The sequence below is a fragment of the Crocuta crocuta genome, unplaced genomic scaffold (assembly GCF_008692635.1).
Source record: "Crocuta crocuta isolate KB4526 unplaced genomic scaffold, BGI_CrCroc_1.0 scaffold334, whole genome shotgun sequence".
Lineage (NCBI taxonomy): Eukaryota > Metazoa > Chordata > Mammalia > Carnivora > Hyaenidae > Crocuta > Crocuta crocuta.
Genome location: NW_027533260.1, coordinates 1,921,642 through 1,940,655, shown reverse-complemented (window position 1 = coordinate 1,940,655; position 19,014 = coordinate 1,921,642). Strand labels below are relative to the sequence as shown.

Here is a 19,014-nt window from a genome sequence, read left to right as displayed (position 1 = left end):
CCCTCCGTGCCCGTCCGGGCCCGGAAACGCTCAGCGGCCCCCACCACCGCCTCCCACAGCTCCTCGGGGCGCCCCGACGCCATCCACGCCCTGCAGGGCAGAGCAGGACAGAGAGAGCTGAGGCTCCGCCGATGGCGCAGTCTACACCCAGCCCCGTGTGTCCACCTGTCCTATGGGTCTGCCTGTCCCTAGAGGCCACGCCCACCCCTCCCAGCCACCCTGTCCCAGCTGAGCTCAGCATCTTCCCCCAAACCCACTACTCCCCCCACCATTTCCTCTCCGTCCAGATCTCCTGGCACCATCCTCAGCCCTCCAGCCCCGTCCCTCCGGCCACACCCTGTCCCCACAGCCTCGGGGCCTCCTTTGGCCCTGCCTTGTTCGATCTGAGACCCAATTGCCACCTGTGACTAAGGAGCACTAGAGATGTGGCGGGTCCAAAGCGGGAAGGGCCATGGGTATGAGATCCACACTGGATTTTGTTAAGACTTAACACAAAAAAGCAGGAGATCAAACACCTCACTAGCAGGTCCGCTGTCGATTACATGTTGAAAGGATGACATTTTAGACGTAACGGCTAAATAAAACATATGCCAAAAGTGGACATTATCTGTTTTGTTTGTTTACTGGTTTTACATGGCTTATAGAAGATTTGAAATTATATGTGTGGCCTGCATTCTTTCCCCGCTGGACCACTGCCACAGCTTCCTCCCAAACCTTAGCCTCCGGATCGGCCTGGGCACGCACCCCCCCACCCCCCACCCCGGGTACTTCTGCACTGGAACAGCCCCTGCCCGGTCCCAGCGCCCCCAGGACAAGGTCACGGCCCCTCAACCTGACCCTGCGCTCAGCCTCACAGCCTCCCGAGACTTTTGAGTCAAGATGGTCCCCCCACATCCAGATGGTCTGTCTTCCAGGTCCTAATCGGTATTTCTCTCTCTAGAGTGGAAAGAGCTTTCTCTCACCCCTAGATCGGGTCAGTCCCCCCTCTCCGAGCTCCTACAACGGTGGGCAGTCCCCCATTCTAGCACATAGCCCTCTGGGGAGCCCGCAGGCTTCATCTCTGGGCCACTAGCCTTGCCCTGCACACGGCAAGCCTCAGAGAGCAGGGGCTGAACCGAAAACAGTGTGCGAGCCGCTTTCCGTGCCTCGACTCCATCCGCAATGTTCTGTACTTCCTCAGACCAGTCTGGCAATTCCTCAGAAGTCAGGATGGATCAGATGCCTTCCCTAGACCCACAATGCCCTGGGCTACCTCCATCATAGCTCACTGACACTTAGCTTGCGACAGCTGTACCTCTGTCTGCCTCTTCCATCACACTGTGAGCTCCCCGCGGGGAGCAGGACACATCTCCCCTACACAATCTGCTGGCTGCGTCTCCTCATGAGATGAAAAGAGCAAGGGGTCAGGGCGCCTGGCTGGCTCAAGTGGAAGAGCACGCAACTTTTGATCTCCAGGGTCATGAGTTCGAGCCCCACACTGGGTGTAGATAGAACTTATATAAACAAACTTAAAAAAAAAAGAGCAAGGGGACTGGGTGGCTGCCATCGCAAACCTGCTGTGTGACCCTGGACCACTCACTGGCCCTCTCTGCCTCATCTGCTTCCTCCTATAAACCAGAGTGGTTGAGCCAGGGCTGCTGGGAAGCCGAGGAGCCTCCTCAGGGAGGTAGCGGGCCCCCATCACTGGAGGAATTGAAGTAGGGTTCTAGTCCAGCCTTCCAGGGTCTTATGTAGCTGGATTTCAATTCGCAGGCCCGCATATCACTTAAGCCACCATTTGCTGAGCACTAAGTGTACAGAGTTTGCGCCTGTCAACTCACCTCCTGCCTGACCCACTAAGGTGGGAGCGGTTACCCCACAAATGAGACGGCCCAGGCTCATGGGCCACAGGCAGTGAAAACAGCCAGCACCATCCCGGACAGGCCCCACAGCAAACTGACCCTGCACTTCCCACACGCCAGGCAGGGGTGCAAGCGTGTCATTCCACCCTCTCCCCCACCCAATGAGGGAGGGGCTGTTATCAACCCGATTAACAGTGGCAAACTGAAGGCCAGGGAGTTCAGGGCGTTGATTAGGGTCAGAGGGCTGTAAAGGGAGCCTGGATCCACAGCCTGTTCTTAATCTCCTCGTCCAGATGGGGAAAGTGGGGCTCAGGGAGCCTAAGGGTCTCACAGCCACTCCTGGGGTCACTCTTAGCTGATGGAGGAAACCAAGGCTCAGAGCAGGGAAATGACTGGTCCAAGGGCACATGGCCTGGCAGTGCTAGGCCCGGGGCTCTCACGTCCCTGCAACATTAGGCTTATACTCTCCGTCTTAGATTTTAGAGCAGTGACAAGATTGGATGGAGTGGAACAGCGGTGAGTGGGTGTGAGGCTCCTCCTTCACGCTGTAAAGAGGAGGCCTCGGGGCGCCTGGGTGGCTTCGTCGGTTACGCGTCCGACTTTTGCTTAGGTCATGATCTCCCGGTTCGTGGGTTCCAGCCCCGCGTCGGGCTCTGTGCTGACTGCCAGCTCAGAGCCTGGAGCCTGTTTCAGAGTCTGTGACTCCCTCTCTCTCTGACCCTCCCCTGCTCACGCTGTCTCTCTCTCTCTCCCTCCTAGAAATAAATTTAAAAAAACATTAAAAAAAAAAAAAAGAGGAGGCCTGGGCAAACATGAGGAGGGCAACTCCCACCTCTCTGCCAAGGCCGGGGGGGCTCTATGAGGTTGGTTATCCAAAAGTAGGGCGGCCAAGACCAGGGGAGACGCCGCCCTTTCAGCTGCTGAAGTCCTGTATCCTCTAAGGAGCTCAGAGATGGACGGAGTGTCCCCAACCGCTGAGACTTAAGAGTTTAGGATTGGGGAGAGGAGGTGAGACTTGTCTCCCACAGGAGGGGGGAAGGACAGCTAAGGTAACTGGCCTCCTCTGAGATGAAACGAACTGAGTCCCCCAAGGAATGAGGGATGCTAGGGAAGCCCCCTTCCAACCACCTGACAAACCACAAGTGCCCCCCTGCCCGAAAGTGGGAGAAACTCCAGGATGCCCCCTCACCCCCCTACCCCGCGTAGCCGGGGACAAGGTGAACGTCTGCGCTCTTTCTCGACCTCTCCGAGACCTTCCCACCTCGCCGGAGGGTCCAGGGAAGAACCACTTCTCTAGGAAGAAAACAGGAAATCCCGCCCAGGTGGGGGCCAGGACCGGAAGTCCCGCCTTTGGACGGGTGAGGGGCGCCCCAAATCGCCCCGGGCAACCCCCAGACCCTGCGGACACGGTCCACAACCAAGGCAAGGATCCTAGTGGGTCTGGAGACCGGAGGAGAAGGCTGTCTAGGTTTTGCCTTGGGTCAGACACGACGGTTCCCGCGGGCGACCCCTTCCCAGCGCTCAGCGTAGAGTCACTAGACGACCTCTGCCCTCTGATCTACGCAGGCCATACCCCTCCCACGAGCGGCTCGCCCTCCCAGCGCCCCTCTCCTCCGGACGGCCAAATCCTCCCCACACCGCGGTTCACAACGCCGCCTCCACTCACGTGCCCGAAGCCAGCATGGCCGGCCCGGCGCCGTCGCCGCCCTCAAAAGACATGGCGGCGCCTTGCGTCGCTTCCGCGTGGTTGGCCCTCCTCCACGCTGCACACTCCGCCTCCCTTATCGGGCTGCCCGAGACCAAAATGGCCACGGGGACCTCACCGGATCACAGTGGGGCAATGGCGNGCCGTCGGCACATGCACACTCGGGACCACAGTAAACTAAGGCCAGCGACTTGGTGCCCCTCACCCATTGTCAACCTCTTCTACAGAAGTAGAGGAAAAGAATGCCCGTTAATGACAGGCCAGGCTGGCATCACTTCCCCAAAATGTACATGGACTCTCCCTCCCGCCTATCCCCCTTCAGCACCAAGCCTGGTAAAGATCCAATATGGCAGCTTTTTTTGTTGCGGTTTGCCAGGATTCAATATGGCGGCCCAGACCGCTTTCTCTCGACGGTGACTCAGGAATTCGACTAGAACCGCTTCGTTCCCGCGAATAATGACGGCTTCTTCCCGTGAACCCAAGTTCCTCGGCACCTCTTGTGATGCACACCTCCTCTCACCTTCTTTTCCTTTATCCGTTTCTTTTCCAGGACCTCGCTGTCGCGCCCCTCAGAGAGTTGAAAGTGCCCCGCATTAACATGGCCGCAGCTGACAGTCTTTGGCCGTGCCCCTGAGCAAAATGGCATCTCTTTGGCTTCAATGCCAGTATACAATATGGAGAAAGAAGTGGGCGTTTCGGAGACTGCTTGAGAGAAGGGGGGGCCTCCTTAGATCCTCCCCCTTGTTTACTTCGCGGTCAGGAAAGCATCTCTGCGCCTGCGCACTCTCGCTGGCTCGCTCTACCTTCGCGTACGCGTCATGTGACTTAAACCCTCGTGGTTCAAGTTCAGCCACCCCATTCTAAAAGGTGGTTACACCCACTCCCATTCTAGAACAGGCAAGGGCGCTACCACTGTCCAGGCTTGAGGGGAGTCTCACATCCGGATGTGACAGCACGATGACCCGGAAAGGGAGAGGGCCGGGGTAGTGGGACTTCGGTCGCGGCTATGGAAGGAGCCGGCTACAGGGTAAGCACTGAGGACGCATTCTTTCCCTTCTGTTGATGCGAAACGCCGCCCTCCGGTGGTCGGCTTCGCCCCAAGGCCCTGCCGGGGCGCTGGGAGCCCGGCGGAGCCTTAGCAAACACGTCATTCCTTTATAAATGCGCTGTCACCCTCCCCTCCACTGCCCCAGGCGAGACCCTTACCTTTTGGCCCCGCCCCCAGGGCCGCTGGAACGCTCCTCGGCCCCGCCCCCTGGGTGTCTTTCTGCGCTTGGGCCCCGCCCCTCACTGGTTCTTGTCCCCAGGTGGTGTTTGAAAAGGGTGGCGTGTACCTGCACACCAGTGCCAAGAAGCACCAAGACCCGGACTCCCTCATCGCTGGCGTCATCCGCGTTGTGGAGAAGGTGCGCCGGGAGGGAGCGGGCCGCGGGCAGGCCCAGAGCGGGACGGAGGCGGCATCTGTGGGAGTGTGGTGTGGAGGTCACGGCGGGGCGTGAGGAAGGCAGGGGGTGCGGTCGGGAGGGAGAGAAGGGGCTTTGTGGGCCTGGGGGTCCAGGCTGGGGAAGAAGCTTGGAAAGACGGTTTGGGGAGCTTGGAGGGCAGGCCCTCTGACCCCTCTCTCCCTTCCTCAGGACAGTGATGTCCTCCTGCAGTGGGTTCCTGTAGAGGAGGCTGGAGATTCCGCCCAAATTTTCTTCTCCAAGAAGGTAGGCTTTCCTCCCCCCTCCACCTGCTTGTTTCCAGGGTCACGCAGAGGAAGACATCGGAAGGACCTGGGGACGGTCCCAGACTTCCTCTTGGATCCTGTGACCCTGCTTGGGATCTGTGCTCTTTGTCCTTTGGTTTCCGCCTCCCTGTGAAACGGGGCTGAAGATGCCCGTTCACAAGGAAGCAGGCAGCGTGAGATTCACAGCCATGGGGACAGCTGCCCCCTCACTCCCTTTGCTCTTTGGGACAGCACAGCCAGGGTTCGAGTGGACAGTGCAGCCTGTGGGTTCGGGTTCTGGGGACTCTCAGCCCACAAGAACTTGAAAGTGTGTGGTGTTTCCTCTCGGGCAGATCTCCGGTCACGTACAGAGAGGAAATCGGACCTGACCGAGGCAGCTCGCCCACTTCCCAGGAGTCCTTCCGACTCTGGGTACCATACTGTGCCCCTCTCATTATTAGAGACCCCTGAGGCTTTCTGTCACCAGGCTCTGTGCTGGGAGCTGGAGATGAGTCTGAACCCGACACTGCTTTAGTCTTGGCCCCTATTCTGTTTTGAGGGACTGAGGCGCAATGACTGGGAGCCCTGTTGGCAAGGTCAGAAAGCTAGGAGGTGTTGGAACTCGGGTTTGAACCCCAACTCTCTGATTCCAGAGCCCTGCCCATTTCCGGAGGGAGCAGCCATTTGCACTGGAATCTAAGAAGAAGGGGGCAAGAAAGTATTTCGGGGATGGCTAGGAGAAAGAGTATTTCCGGATTCGGGAGGGAATGAGATGCCTCTGTGCAGGGTTTTGCTGGAAGGCACTTCGGCCTGAAATGCCCGACTGGGAAGCTTGGGCTGTGTCCTCGGGGCCCTGGGGGGAACACGGTGGGGGGGGTGGCTGTGGAAAGTTCCGTTGGGGGACCAAGGGGGGGATGGGCAGAAGGTCTCAGTGGAGGGAGGCTGGAGGCTGGGAGGTCAGGGAGAAGGTTGCTGTGTTGCCAGGGAGGGAGAATGAAGCCTGACGGGGGGCAGTGGGGCTTTGAATACCCCGGTGTGGGGGCGTTACACATGGAGATTCCGAGATTCAGCCGTGCAGCCTGGCTTCCCGGGTTGAGCAAGAACCAGCCAGGATTCTGCATTTTTCATCAGCCTCACGGCTGTCCGAGCACCTTTCTTGAAAGCGTTGCTGCCCTCCGTGGCGGTCTTCATTTTGACCCATAGAAACTGAGACTGGTTTCAGCGGCAAGGGCACAGGTGCGCGCAGGGTATCGACTCCAAAGAACACGGCGTCTGGCTGGCAACAGATGAAGCAGATGAGTTTATTTCGCTCGTTTCACAAGACTGCCGAGGAGAGGCCGTGGCTGGTGACCTCGGGGCCTGGATCACTGAGACCCTCCCGTGCTTGCCCTGGTCACCTTTAAATGGCTGCTTGAGCTGCATCCCTGCATCTGCCTTTTAAGGCAGGGAAGAGCGGGGCAGGCAGGGTGCCAGTCACATCTGTCCTCAATTTCCCAGAAACTCTCTGCGTCAGTTAGCAGTTACGTTTGGCCGTGTGGGATAGAAATGGAGATAACAGTGGCTTTGGCTAGACGGAAACTCACACCTCTTCAGCTGGAAAGTCCAGAAGACGGCAGGTTCCTTCTGTCTTTGCTCTGCCATCCTCAGCACGTGGGCATCCTCACGGCTGCCTCGTGGCCCAAAAAGGCTGCTGGAGCACCACCCTTTTTGGCTGTTTTTGCTCACTTTATATGTGTGCTGCAGGTTGGCCGAGGAGCTCTGTTCGTCATGATTACTCAGGGAAGCGTGCGCGTAGAGCAGCCATATTAAAAACCAACGTTCCTTGCGACAGAGGGAGAAGAGCTCCTCCCCCTCATTTCAGCAGTCTGTCCTGGCCGCCGCCCAGCCCCTTGGTCAGAACTAGCTCGTGGCTCGCGCCAGCCCAGAAAGATCAGTGAACAGCGACCCTGCTGGGTGCCCAAGGAGCAGAGAGCTGTACACGTTGCCAGACGGCAGGACCGATTCTGGTTATGTTACGTAAACGTCGGTGAAATGTCACATTCATCTCACAAGACCCGGAGGGCAGGGGTGGCTTTGCCAGGGCTGGATCAGGAGCCTCGTGGGCGGTGTCTCTGACTCCCTCGTGGCCCTAGTTGGCTGCCACAGCTCCGGACGCCATGTTCTTCCTCTGCAGCAGCACCCAAAGGCTGTTCTGAATAGGGTGTTCATCCCTGGACGTGCCTTTTTTCAATCAGGAACTTCCCTCCAAATTCCCCACAGATGTCATTTCAGAGTTGGGTCCCTAAGGCCACTCCGAACCACAAGGAAGGCTGGGGGAGCAAACATGGGGAGGTTTTAGCTTCTGTTGTGGGAGGGGCTCTGTCAACCTGGAAGGAGCAGCAGAAATGGCTTTGGGGTGGATTCACGGTCTGTGTCCTTCCAACAGGGTCCCGTTGCACAGCGTTTCGTTGTAGGAGGCCCAAAACAGTGACTCTCAGCAGGGAGGGCTCAAAGGCGGGCAGGGAGGGGCTCGTAGGAGTTTTACAGGGGCCAGTAGAACAGGGCTGACCCTGCAGAACTGACCCGCCAGGGGAGCTGCCGCCACTGTCAAAATGAGGGAGCGGGGAGAGATCATCCCCGGGGGCTGCAGGGTCCAAGGTCCCCGGCACCAGCTGCCCCCCGACCTAGGGCAGGAAGCTGCTCGGGCCCTACCAAGCTAGTGCCTGGCACTGGGACACTGCGCTAACCGCCGCCACCACCCTAGTCCCCTCTTTGTGGGGACAAGAGAAGTCTTCGTCGTCAGCTTAACAGCCGGAGCGGCCAGAAGTTGCCTTTGCCTCCTTTCTGCTTTCGGGTAGCCTCTTGTGTCTTGACCTCCAGCTGCAAAGGAGCCTGGGAAATGTAGTTTTCTGGCTTCTGGCCTCTGCTCCAGAAGGCATCCCATCCTGTGAAGGCACTCCCGTCCCCTCCCTGCCCTTCCCCCTGGCCCGCGGCCAGCACCATCGGCTGTGACTGCACTGACGCTGAGCACGGCCCTGGTCTGCACTGCTTACCCGCATCCGCCAGCAGGCCCCACGCCGGGTGCTTCCCCCGTACTCGTAACAACCCGCGAACTTGCTCTCTTACTGAGCTAGAATTCCTTTCCCGTAAAGTGCACGGTTACGGGAGAACGCAAGTTCTTAAAGTACAGGGGTGAGTGTTTGTTCACGAGGCCTTGCAGCTGTCACTGCTGAGTCCAGGACGTTTCGCCCCCCCCTCCCCCCAGAGAAACCCTGCACCCGTGGGCAGCTGCTCCCATTCTGTCCCCCTCCCCCAGGCCTCCCCCAGCCTCTGGTAACCGCCGATCCGCCTCTGTGGCTTGGCCTTTCCTGGATGTGCCGTATACACGGAGCCGCACACATCCTGCTCATGTGTCCCTTTGGTGGACAGTTGGGGTGTTTCCACTTTGGGGCTGTTATGAATAACCCTGCTGTGAGCGTTTGTGAGTTTGTGTGGGCGCCTGGTCTCACTTCCCTCGGGTACACGCCTGGGAGTGGAATCGCGGGGCGTTTGCTGCTTCTGCGTTAACCTTTTGAGGACCTGGTTCCGCCAGGTTCTTCCACGGCGGCTCCTCCGTGCACGTTCCCAGGGCGGTATACACGGTCCCAGCGCGGTATACACGGTTCCCAGTTGCTCTGCGTGTTCACCAGCACTTCTCTTACCGGACTTTTTCATCCTCGCCATCCTGGTGGGAGTGAAGTGGTGCCTGGTAGCAGTTTTGAGCAACCTGGGGTTGCCCCCGTGACTACTGAGTACTTAACTTTAAGCACCGTGCCATCTGGCACTCAGCGGCGGAGCGCCCCAGCCCCCGGTGTTCTACCAGCTCCCCACATAGTGGTGCTTGGGTGAGTACCCCGTCCCTGGCTGCACTGGGTGACCCTGAGCAAGTACTGTGCCCCCTTTCTGCCTCGGTTTACCTGTTTGCTCCATGGGGCTGCTTTCCAGGACAGCCTCACAGCTCGGATCTGGCAGCCCTGACTCTACAGCCCCTCACTCTTTTTCTTTTCTTCCCCCAAGGATGTGAGTGGGGGTGACTCCTGCACCTCTGAGGAGGAACCGACCTTTGACCCCGGCTACGAACCCGACTGGGCTGTCATCAGCACTGTGCGGCCACAGCCCCGCCACTCAGAGCCCACTAGAGGTAGGAGGAGCTGGTGCCCCTGAGAAGTGGGTGGAGACACGTCTTACCCTCCGAGGTCACGGCTCCACCACGGGCTTTGCTGGTCACAGTCAACATGGCCTTCTAGTCTCCGGAGAATGGATCGGGTACAGGACTGTCCCCAGCCCAGGTCCAGCCTGGCAGGGTCCCCAGGGCTTCCAGCCTGTTCATCTCACTGGGCTCCCTCCCTGATTGGCTGTGGGGGTGACAGTGCTAGGGTCACAGGGTGATTTGGGCTTTCCTGGGGTCACACAGGGTGCCGGGGCCCCCTCTGGGGAGTAGAAGAGCTTCCAGGAAGAGGCGGAGCCAGCCCCTGGCTCAGGGAGGGGGACACCGGGGCGTTTTCTCCCCACAGAGAGAGCAGCGTGCAAGGCCAGAGGCACAGGGTACTGGGTGTGTTTGGGACACTCAAGCAGTGGCCCGAGTGTGGGGTCTGGAGAAGAAGGGGCTGGAGACAAGACGGGTGGGGGGCAGGAGGGGGACCCGACGGGCCTGCCACCAGGCTGAGGAACGCAGCCTTCACTCTGAGAGCCCCGGGGAGCCAAGGGAGGTTTCGGAGCAAGTTAGCTGTGTTTCCGAGGAGATAAGAGGTGACCCAGGGCTCCCAGAGGGCTCTCGGGAGACGTCTGTGCTGCCCCTGGGTCCCCGCGCCTGTTCCCAACACGGCTCTGTTCCCCAGGTGCAGAGCCCGGCTCCCCCCGGGGCTCCTGGGCCTTCTCGGTGAGTCTGGGGGAGCTCAAGTCCATCCGCCGGTCCAAGCCAGGCCTCAGCTGGGCCTACCTGGTCCTGGTGACCCAGGCCGGAGGCTCCCTGCCCGCACTGCACTTTCACCGCGGGGGGACACGCGCCCTCCTCCGTGTCCTCAGCCGCTACCTGCTGTTGGCCAGGTGAGCCCCCCTCCGGCACCGGCCCCCACCCCGCGGCTGTGAAAGAAATGGCCTTAAAGGCAGGAGAAGGGGAATCCACTGGCGGGTGTGGCCGCAAAGCCAAAGGGTGGTTTGGTTTCAGGCAGAACCGGGGTCCCAGAACGTTAGGACGAACCGCTCGCTTCCCTCCGAGCTGGGATCGCTCCCTGGGGCCCCGCCAGCCCCGGGCGTGTGCCCGCCCCTGGGGTCCCGCTGAGGTGAGGGCTTCCCCGAGGGCCGCCGGGCCACTGCGGCTGGACGCGGGAGGGGACACACGCAGTGTGTCACCACACGGCCCCTCCCCAGCTCCCCGCAGGACTCCCGCCTCTACCTCGTCTTCCCGCACGACTCCTCGGCTCTCTCCAGCTCCTTCCACCACCTCCAGCTCTTTGACCAGGACAGCTCCAACGTGGTGTCCGTGAGTGTCGCAGGGCTGGCCGGGAGGGGTGGGCGGCCCAGCAGGAGGGGCAGGACGGGGCGGAGGCGGGACCACTCTTTGGCCCTGTCCACAGCGCTTCCTCCAGGACCCCTACTCCACCACCTTCGGCGGCTTCTCCCGTGTGACCAACTTCTTCCGGGGAGCCCTGCAGCCACACCCAGAGGGGGCCTCCCCCGACCTCCCTCCACCCCCCGATGACGAGCCTGAGCCTGGGTTCGAGGTCATCTCCTGTGTGAGTATCAGGTGGACCCTGCTATTTTCTGGCTGTCGCTTTGGCAGGTGGGCCTCCTTTTCCGTAATAACGGGGACGATACAGCGCCACCCTCACCAGATCGCATGGGTGACTTCGAGGAAAATGTTTATAGCCTGTCATCATTGGGAAGGACCTTCCTGACGCAGAGGGAACTTTGGTGCTGACCCTGGGAAGGAGACGCCTCCACCCCCCCTTCCCGAACGTTATCTGTCTGTGGAGCTAAGAAGGGCTCCGAGATGACGTGCAGGGGAACTGGGCCGGGGAGGGCGTGTGAGGCCCTGAGCTCACGTGCCTTGTGTCGCGCAGGTGGAGCTGGGCCCGAGGCCGGCTGTGGAGCGGGCGCCTCCNCTCCCCCCCCAGGGTCTGAGCCCTGGCCTGAGGCGCGAAGCTTGGAAGTTCCTGCTGGGGCACCTCAGCTGGGAGGGCTCTGCCGAGGAGCACAAGACCCACGTGCGCAAGAAAACGTGAGTGAGGGGCGCCTGGGGGGCTCAGTCAGTCCGGTGTCCGACTCTTGGTCTCCGCCCCAGTCCTCTCTGTCCAGTGGGAATGACAGACTTTGAACAGAAGCCCACGAGACAGGGGTGCGGTGCCTGGCTGGCTCAGTTCAGTCAGTAGAGCGTGCGACTCGACCTTGAGGTTGTGGGTTCGAGCCCCGCATGCGGCGCAGAGTTCACAAAGCCATTGTGTGTCGTGAGAGGTGTCAGAAAGGGGAAGCGTGTGGACGGTGGCAGGGATGACTGGGTGGCCTGTTTCATGGCCCGTGTTCCTGTCTCCCTGCCCCTCAGGGACGAGTATTTCCGCATGAAGCTGCAGTGGAAGTCGGTGAGCCCCGAGCAGGAGCGGAGGAACTCCCTACTGCACGGCTACCGCAGCCTCATCGGTGGGTCGCGGGGCCGGGACTGGGGTGGAGGATGGGGAGAGGCCAGGGGAAGCCCCCTGCCTTCCGGGGAAAAGGGATGCGATTATCTGCAGTGGGGAGATGGGGAGATGGGGGGGAGCCAGACTCCTTGGGTTCAGCCTCCGTCTGCTCACTGTGAGATCTCGGCAAGTGATTTACCTGCTCGGGGCCTCAGTGCCCCATGTGTGGATGGTCTAGTAACCGCTGGTGGCGGGGAGGATGCAGGGACCCGGCCAGCACGACCGAGGGCGCCTCGCGGAGCATCCGGGACGGTTCCTGGACCGGCTCCCACCTGCCCGGGTGTGCGGAAGGGCCAGCAGGGACGGGCCCCCACAGCCTCGGCACGTCTGCATCCTGCGCCCTGTCTTCGCAGAGAGAGACGTGAGCCGTACCGACCGGAACAACAAGTTCTACGAGGGCCCTGAGAACCCGGGGCTGGGCCTGCTGCACGACATCCTCCTCACCTACTGCATGTACCACTTCGACCTCGGTGCGGCACTGGCCGGGGAGGGGGCGGGGCTCCGACCTTCCCTTGGGTTGGGGGGAGGGGGTCCTGAGGGCCTCGGCCTGGCTCTGACCTCGTGTTCCCCCAGGCTACGTCCAGGGCATGAGTGACCTTCTCTCCCCGATCCTCTACGTCATTCAGAACGAGGTGGATGCCTTCTGGTGTTTCTGTGGCTTCATGGAGCTCGTGGTGAGGCCCAGGGCGGGCGTGGGGGGCGGGCGCCCTCCGGGGACCAGGGTCTGGCCCCTCACCTGGCCCTCCCTCCTGCAGCATGGGAACTTTGAGGAGAGTCAGGAGACGATGAAGCGGCAGCTCGGGCAGCTCCTGCTTCTCCTGAGGGTGCTGGACCCGCCGCTCTGCGATTTCCTGGGTAGGCGACTCAGCCGGGTGGGCAAGGGGTGGCGGGGCCACAGACGGCTTCGGGGACATTTGGTCCTGGCCCAAACAAGAGAAAAGTCCCCGCATAACCCAGAACCCCAAATTTACATGTAAACAGAGGATCGCCCTTGGGAGCAACTGCCCCCACTGGCGCAGCTGTGCGCCCCGCCTCCTCCTAGCACTTCTTCCCCCCCCCACCCCCACCAACCAGGGACTGCAGACTGGGTCCCTGGGCTCCCGGGCTGGGCCTGCTAAGTTCTGGCCTTAAAGCTGTTCTTCATTGCTTGTTTGATGTAAAAATGGCAGGGACTACTGACAAAGTCGAAGCTGCTGGGGCGCCTGGGTGGCTTAGTCGGTTAAGCGTCCGACTTTCGCTTAGGTCATGATCTCGCGGTTCGTGGGTTCGAGCCCCGCGTCGGGCTCTGTGCTGACTGCCAGCTCAGAGCCTGGAGCCTGTTTCAGAGTCTGTGTCTCCCTCTCTCTCTGACCCTCCCCTGCTCACGCTGTCTCTCTCTCTCTCCTAGAAGTAAATTTAAAAAATATAAAAAAAACAAAAACAAAGTCGAAGCTGCTGCGGATAATGTGGTTCTTTTTGAATGCAGCTGACAATGAGTTAAGCTCTTTATGGGCGTTTCCCCAATGAATTTAGGGTGGCCTTGGGGGAGGGAGATAGTGCTGGGATCGCTTCACCGAAGAGGAAGCAGTCTGGGAAAGTAGAGGCCACCTCCGGGCGCGCTGGGACATGAGCTGGCCCACCGGGTGCTGGGTCTGCCTTAAGTGCGTAGAGAGTAGATCTCACCTGACCCGCTGGCTGAATCCCAAGAGGTGAAATTGCATTCAGGGCAGGAGATAGTTTTACAGCGTTTGAAATGTTTGTTCCTGTCCCTGCTTTCCTGGAAATTTTTACCAGCTGTTTATTTTGTCAGCCGAGTACACGAGTGTCACATGAGTGTCCATTTCTTCATGCCTCCACCAGCATTGGGTATTGATACCTTCTACTTTTTTCCTTGAGTGCACCCTGCACCCCTTTTCCGTGAAGGTGGAAAGCGGGACTGGCTCACCTCGTGTGGAGCCTGGCAGGCGGGATGGGAAAGGCAGGGTGTCCTGCGGACGCGGAGCGTTCCTGCCTCACCGCTGAAGCCTTCCCACGCTGGGCATACGCTACCTGCCTATCCTGCCGGCCGGGATAACTTCTCAGAGTCACAATCTGACCACCATACACACTGTAAAAAATTAGAATGGGGTTAGAATGGCTTTGGGGCTTGGTCTTTGCTGAGCACCTCCCCTCCCCGCCCCTGTCTTCCTCCAGACTCCCAGGACTCTGGCTCTCTCTGCTTCTGCTTCCGGTGGCTCCTCATCTGGTTCAAGAGGGAATTCCCCTTCCCGGATGTCCTTCGGCTGTGGGAGGTGGGCCACCCAGGTTGGGTAGGAGGGTGGACAGGAAAGAGAAATAGGTCAGCATCCTGGGCTGGGAGTTTAGGGGGGTGGGGGGCAGGGGGCGGGGCAGACCTGGGTGGGACCTCAGGCAGAAGCTGGGTGGTGACTCCTCCCTCTGGCCCTCCTAGGTGCTGTGGACAGGGCTCCCTGGCCCCAATCTGCACCTGTTGGTGGCCTGTGCCATTCTGGACATGGAGCGGGACACCCTCATGCTTTCTGGCTTCGGCTCCAATGAGATCCTCAAGGTGAGGCCTTGGCTCCTCCCTCTCCCTTCCGGTCCTGAGCCGCATAAGCGTTTCACCGCAGCTGAGGTGTGAACTCCCTGGAGCCTGGCACTCTGCGTGTGCCACATGATACCTTGGGATAGTAGATACTCAAATCAGGATTGTGGGAAGTGCGGTTGGCTAAGCTGTGAGCACCATGGCCATGACACCAGGCTGTTTTTCCTACCCCATCCTATCCCTGGCTGCCAACAGCACCGTCACGGGGTGTGGCCAGCACATGAGGGGTCACCTGCCCCTTCCCTATCACATGAATGCAAGACGGGGCCATAGGGGCAGAGCTCAGTGCCCCCTCCCTTCACTGTATCCTGCGGCTGGCAAGCAGCCAGAGGGCATGACCTCTCCTCTCCCCAGCCACTAGCCCTCCCCAGTCTGCCTTTCCTCCATCACGTCCCCGGCACAGGCAGAGAGTGAGTGGGCACTCGGGCGGCGGTGGGTGAGTGCCGGCAGGCAGGCCTGAGCCACCCCTTCCCGCAGCACATCAACGAGCTGACCATGAAGCTGAGCGTGGAGGACGTGCTGACGCGGGCCGAGGCCCTCTACCGGCAGCTGACCGCCTGCCCGGTGAGCCCCCGGCCTCTCCCAACAGCCTTCCCGCCCCACCATCCCGGGGAAAACGGCTGACTTTTCGCTCCCACTCGCCCACCCTGCAGGAGCTGCCCCACAACGTGCAGGAGGTCTTGGGTCTGGTGCCACCCGCGGAGCCCCGCAGTCCCTCGCCCCCTGCCTCCCCACTGCCTCTGTCGCCCACCCGGGCCCCACCGGCCCCACCGCCCCCCGAGGACACAGCCCCGCAGCCGGACAGCAGCCTGGAGATCCTGCCGGAGGAGGAGGAAGAGGAGGAAGAGGAAAGCGCGAAGTCTTAACGCCGCCGGGCGCCCGCCCCTGCACGAGCACTTTATCCAGCTGGCAGAGGCTGGGGAGGAAGTGTGCCAGGAGGGCGGGCCTCCCCACCGGGCCGCCCACGGCCCCTAATGAGCCGACCTGTTAAACTGACACCTCTGTGTCCAGCTGGCCTCCGTAGGTGAAGGAGGCGCCGGCTTGGCTAGGACCTGAATGGGGTGGGGGTGGGGGCTTGTGGTCCCTCGTGGCCCTGCTGCTGAGCCGGCGCCTGATCACGTGGTCCCGACCCAGCCAATGAGACGTCAGAGGAGGCCCCTTGGGGGGGCTCTTGGAGGTAGGGCTCCGTTACTGCCTGGATTTCGGGGTTTTGGAGGAATGAGGGGGAAGTGCTGGGGCATGGCCGCCACCAGAGCTTTGCAGGGACACGTCCCGGACATAACCCAGATGGAAGGGCCTGCGGAGCTGCTCACTCTAGGGACTCTGCCCACCAGCTTCTTGTTACGTGAAAACAATAAACTCGTGTTTAACCCACTGCCTGCCGCACTATTACTGGCATCAGGGCTCCTGTCTGGTGACAGCCGGAGTGGGCACTGTGACTGCCATTTAGCGGTGGCGCAAAGCAGTGTCCGTCCGGCCCCCGTCTCGCCCTCTCCGGGTGAGGCCCCACCACCCAGGAAGGAGTAGGACAGCTGCGGGGGCTCCAGATCAGGGCGCGGCTCCTTCAACCGCGAAGGCTAAGGGCTTTGCTCCGTGCCTGCTGGGGAAGCGACTGAACCACACGGCTTCTTCTGAAAATACATTTTTAATGCTCGGGTCTCTTGGTGGTGTGCCGAGCGGTCATCCTAAGTGGGGCCGGAGTGTGGGTGGCACTGTCCTTTTGGAACTCGCACTGGGGACGGCTGGGCTGCAGGCGCGGGAGCCCCTCCTGGTTGTTGCCCAGCGCGTGCCCCTCTCGGCTGTTGATCAACACGGCCGCGCGCAGCGCCGACTTGACAGCAGTCTCCACCCAGCCGTGCGGGTAGGCCGTGTGCTCCCCGGCGAAGTAGATGCGGCCGAAGGGGACTGCCCAGTCGTAGTCCTGCCCGTCGTCCCGCCCGTCGTCCCCGTCTTCTTTCCAGAACGTCGGCGGCTGCACCACGAAGCCGCCCTGGCTGTGCGGGTCGTCGGCCCAGCGTTTGACTGCGCCGCTGCCGTCCCAGAGCCGGTACACGACCGGCCCGTGCAGCGCCGCCACGTCGTCGAGCGCCAAGCGCATCGCCTCGTCCTGGCTCAGGCCGGCGAAGGGGGCCGCCGCGTCCGACCACGTGTACGAAGCCAGCAGCAGCGCGCCCTCGCCCGGCGGCGGATAGAAGATCACGCGCGACGGGCGGGCGGTGCTCGAGTGGCCGCCCTCGATGTGCTCGTCGCGCCAGAAGGGCCGGCGGAAGCTCAGGAACACCTTGGTGGCCGGCACGTAGTGCAGCGCGTGCAGCGCCTCCTGCCGCCTGCGCGTCAGCGGCGGCGAGAAGGTAATGCGCTGTAGCGACGGCCCGCTCGCCGTCAGCAGCACCACATCCCCGGTCACGGCCTTCAGACTCCCGGCCCGGCGCGAGCTCCCGATGTGCACGCGCACATCGTGCGTCCCCTGCGTTATCGTCACGACAGGCGCGTGCAGCAACACCGGCGCGGACAGCGAGCTCAGCAGCGCGCGCGGCAGCAGGTCCCAGCCGCCCACGATGCGGCTGTACCTGCGGGCAGGGCGGGAGCGTCATCCGGGAGCTCGGGCACCGCCCGTCCGCGGGGGCTCCTCCCCGCGGGCCCCGCCCTGCGCACTCCGCGGTACCTGTTCCAGTTCACTTGCCCGGTCCCCTCTGATCCTGNCCTGCGGGCAGGGCGGGAGCGTCATCCGGGAGCTCGGGCACCGCCCGTCCGCGGGGGCTCCTCCCCGCGGGCCCCGCCCTGCGCACTCCGCGGTACCTGTTCCAGTTCACTTGCCCGGTCCCCTCTTGCCCGGTCCCCTTCTTGCAGGCCCCGCCCACTCCGTTACCGGCCCTCGCTGGCACCTGCTTGCCTTCTCCCCCGCCAGCCCCACCCGTTCATCTACCCCCGACCTCGCCAGTCCCTGACATCATCCGGAGGACCAAGGAGCAGAGAATGCGCGACCCGGGAAAACCCCGTCTCTTCTCTGAGCCACGCCTTTCTCCGGGAACATTCTTATCCAGTTCCTCTGGAGGACCCGGGACAACAGGGCGCGTGTGGCCAGACCCGAGCGGCGCGTCTCCCCGCCCGCTCCGCCCCTTCGCTCACCAGCGCTGCCCGCTCCCTTCCCGCCAGTCCCGCCCCACCCGGACGCCAACGGCCCCGCCCGCTCCGTTTCTCGCCCCGTATTGGCCCTCTTCGGCCCCGCCCCGTCCACTGGCCCCGCCCCTCACCGGAGCCGGTCGCTGAGGCAGCTGTGGGCCCTCAGGGCCTCGGCGAAGCTGAGATAGAAGAAGCCGTCCTTGGACATCACGTCTCCCAGGAGCTGCACGGCCGCCTGGCTCAAGTTCCCCTCCCCGAGGAGGTATTCCTGGGGACGGGTGCGTGCCCAGTCAGGGACCCAGGCAGGCTGCACCTGCCTGCTCTGTCCCCGCTCCCATGAGGGTCCCTCCCAGGCTGAGCCTCCTGCTTCCGTGACATGACCCTGAGCTTAATCAGTACGTTCTCTGAGGCTTGGCACCCAGACGAGGGAAGCCAGCCCCGAGCGGCAGGCCTGGAGTCCGGGATTCCTGCCTTCTGACCCCAGGGCTAAAGCCCCGAGGCTGCCCTCCTTGTTTAGGTTTCTCAGACAGCGACGCCGCGGCCCCCACTCACCAGGAGCGTGTGCTTTTCAAACTTCTTCATTGCCTTTCTGCAGCCCAGTGTCTTGAGATCTTTGAGGGCCTGTGGTGGAACACGGGGACAGCGCTGGGCTCCAGGGGCAGGACTGTAGGGGCCACACGTGGGGTCCAGACCTGAGTTCTCCTCGAGCACCCGCCCATGACCGGCCATTTACCATCCTTGTTCAAGCCGCCGGGTCCTTGCCCACGCTGTGCCCTCGGCCTTGCCCTCCACTTGCTCACTCATCACTCACCTTGCGTCCCCCTAGGCTCCCTGAACGGGTCAGTGCCAGGGCACAGAAATGGCCGGGACTCGGTGCCCACCCTGGCCCAGGAGGGAGACAATTAGGAACTCCCGGCCCGAGGCCGGCTCCTCCCTGAGGGCACCAGGGTAGGCTTCCTGGAGGAGGGGACACTGGACTTGGGTCTTGAGGGATGAGCAGGGTTCCCTGGGTGGGAAAGGGAAAGGGCCTGCCAGGCGGCGCGGGAAGCCAGAGCAAGGGCATGGGTGCAGGACGGTGAAGGAGCATCGTGAGTAGGAAGGGGTGCAGGACGGGCTGTTTGGCCACCGGGAAGGTTTTAGAGGGTAACAAACACTTCTTGGAGGAGAGAAGATGAGGTTAGAGGCGTGAGAGAAACCAGACCACTCAGGGCTTAACCCTGAGGCTAAGGTGCTGGGGAGCCATAGGGGGCTGTGAGCAGCGGCTGGAGCAGGGGGAGAAGCCTGAGCCAGGGCAGGCCCCGTGGGAACAGAGGGGTGAGAACACTTCAGGGGAGTCAGGGGGCTGGGGCTGGGGATGGACCGGT

The 19,014-nt window shown here is 61.8% G+C and overlaps 3 protein-coding genes across 6 annotated transcripts in view; 1 reads left to right on the top strand and 2 right to left on the bottom strand.

The window, feature by feature from the left end:
* The window catches only part of AKT1S1 (AKT1 substrate 1), an 8,596-nt gene extending 4,989 nt beyond the window's left edge, over positions 1–3,607 (bottom strand). The window contains exons 1-2 of the mRNA XM_077747210.1: positions 3,508–3,607; positions 1–90 (exon numbers count right to left, since the gene is read on the bottom strand). Of these exons, the coding sequence (XP_077603336.1) occupies positions 1–90; positions 3,508–3,560 (143 nt within the window). The 5' untranslated portion in view covers positions 3,561–3,607. The remainder of the gene's footprint in view (positions 91–3,507) is intronic.
* An 858-nt stretch (positions 3,608–4,465) lies between these two features.
* On the top strand, positions 4,466–15,902 carry TBC1D17 (TBC1 domain family member 17). Its single transcript, XM_077747036.1, has 16 exons — positions 4,466–4,573; positions 4,854–4,952; positions 5,181–5,255; positions 9,290–9,413; positions 10,111–10,318; positions 10,643–10,754; positions 10,849–11,007; positions 11,335–11,492; positions 11,814–11,908; positions 12,300–12,416; positions 12,520–12,620; positions 12,702–12,801; positions 14,119–14,216; positions 14,375–14,491; positions 15,005–15,091; positions 15,181–15,902. Exons 1-16 carry the CDS (start codon positions 4,553–4,555, stop codon positions 15,391–15,393), a joined length of 1,884 nt encoding a protein of 627 aa, XP_077603162.1. The 5' UTR covers positions 4,466–4,552; the 3' UTR covers positions 15,394–15,902.
* Positions 15,903–16,159: 257 nt separating this feature from the next.
* IL4I1 (interleukin 4 induced 1) overlaps positions 16,160–19,014 on the bottom strand; it is a 36,227-nt gene continuing 33,372 nt past the window's right edge. For all 4 annotated transcript variants that reach the window (XM_077747533.1, XM_077747536.1, XM_077747537.1 and 1 more), the window contains 3 exons: positions 18,203–18,271; positions 17,782–17,918; positions 16,160–17,097 (listed from right to left, as the gene is read on the bottom strand). In XM_077747533.1, the coding sequence (XP_077603659.1) occupies positions 16,173–17,097; positions 17,782–17,918; positions 18,203–18,271 (1,131 nt within the window). In that variant the 3' untranslated portion in view covers positions 16,160–16,172. The remainder of the gene's footprint in view (positions 17,098–17,781; positions 17,919–18,202; positions 18,272–19,014) is intronic.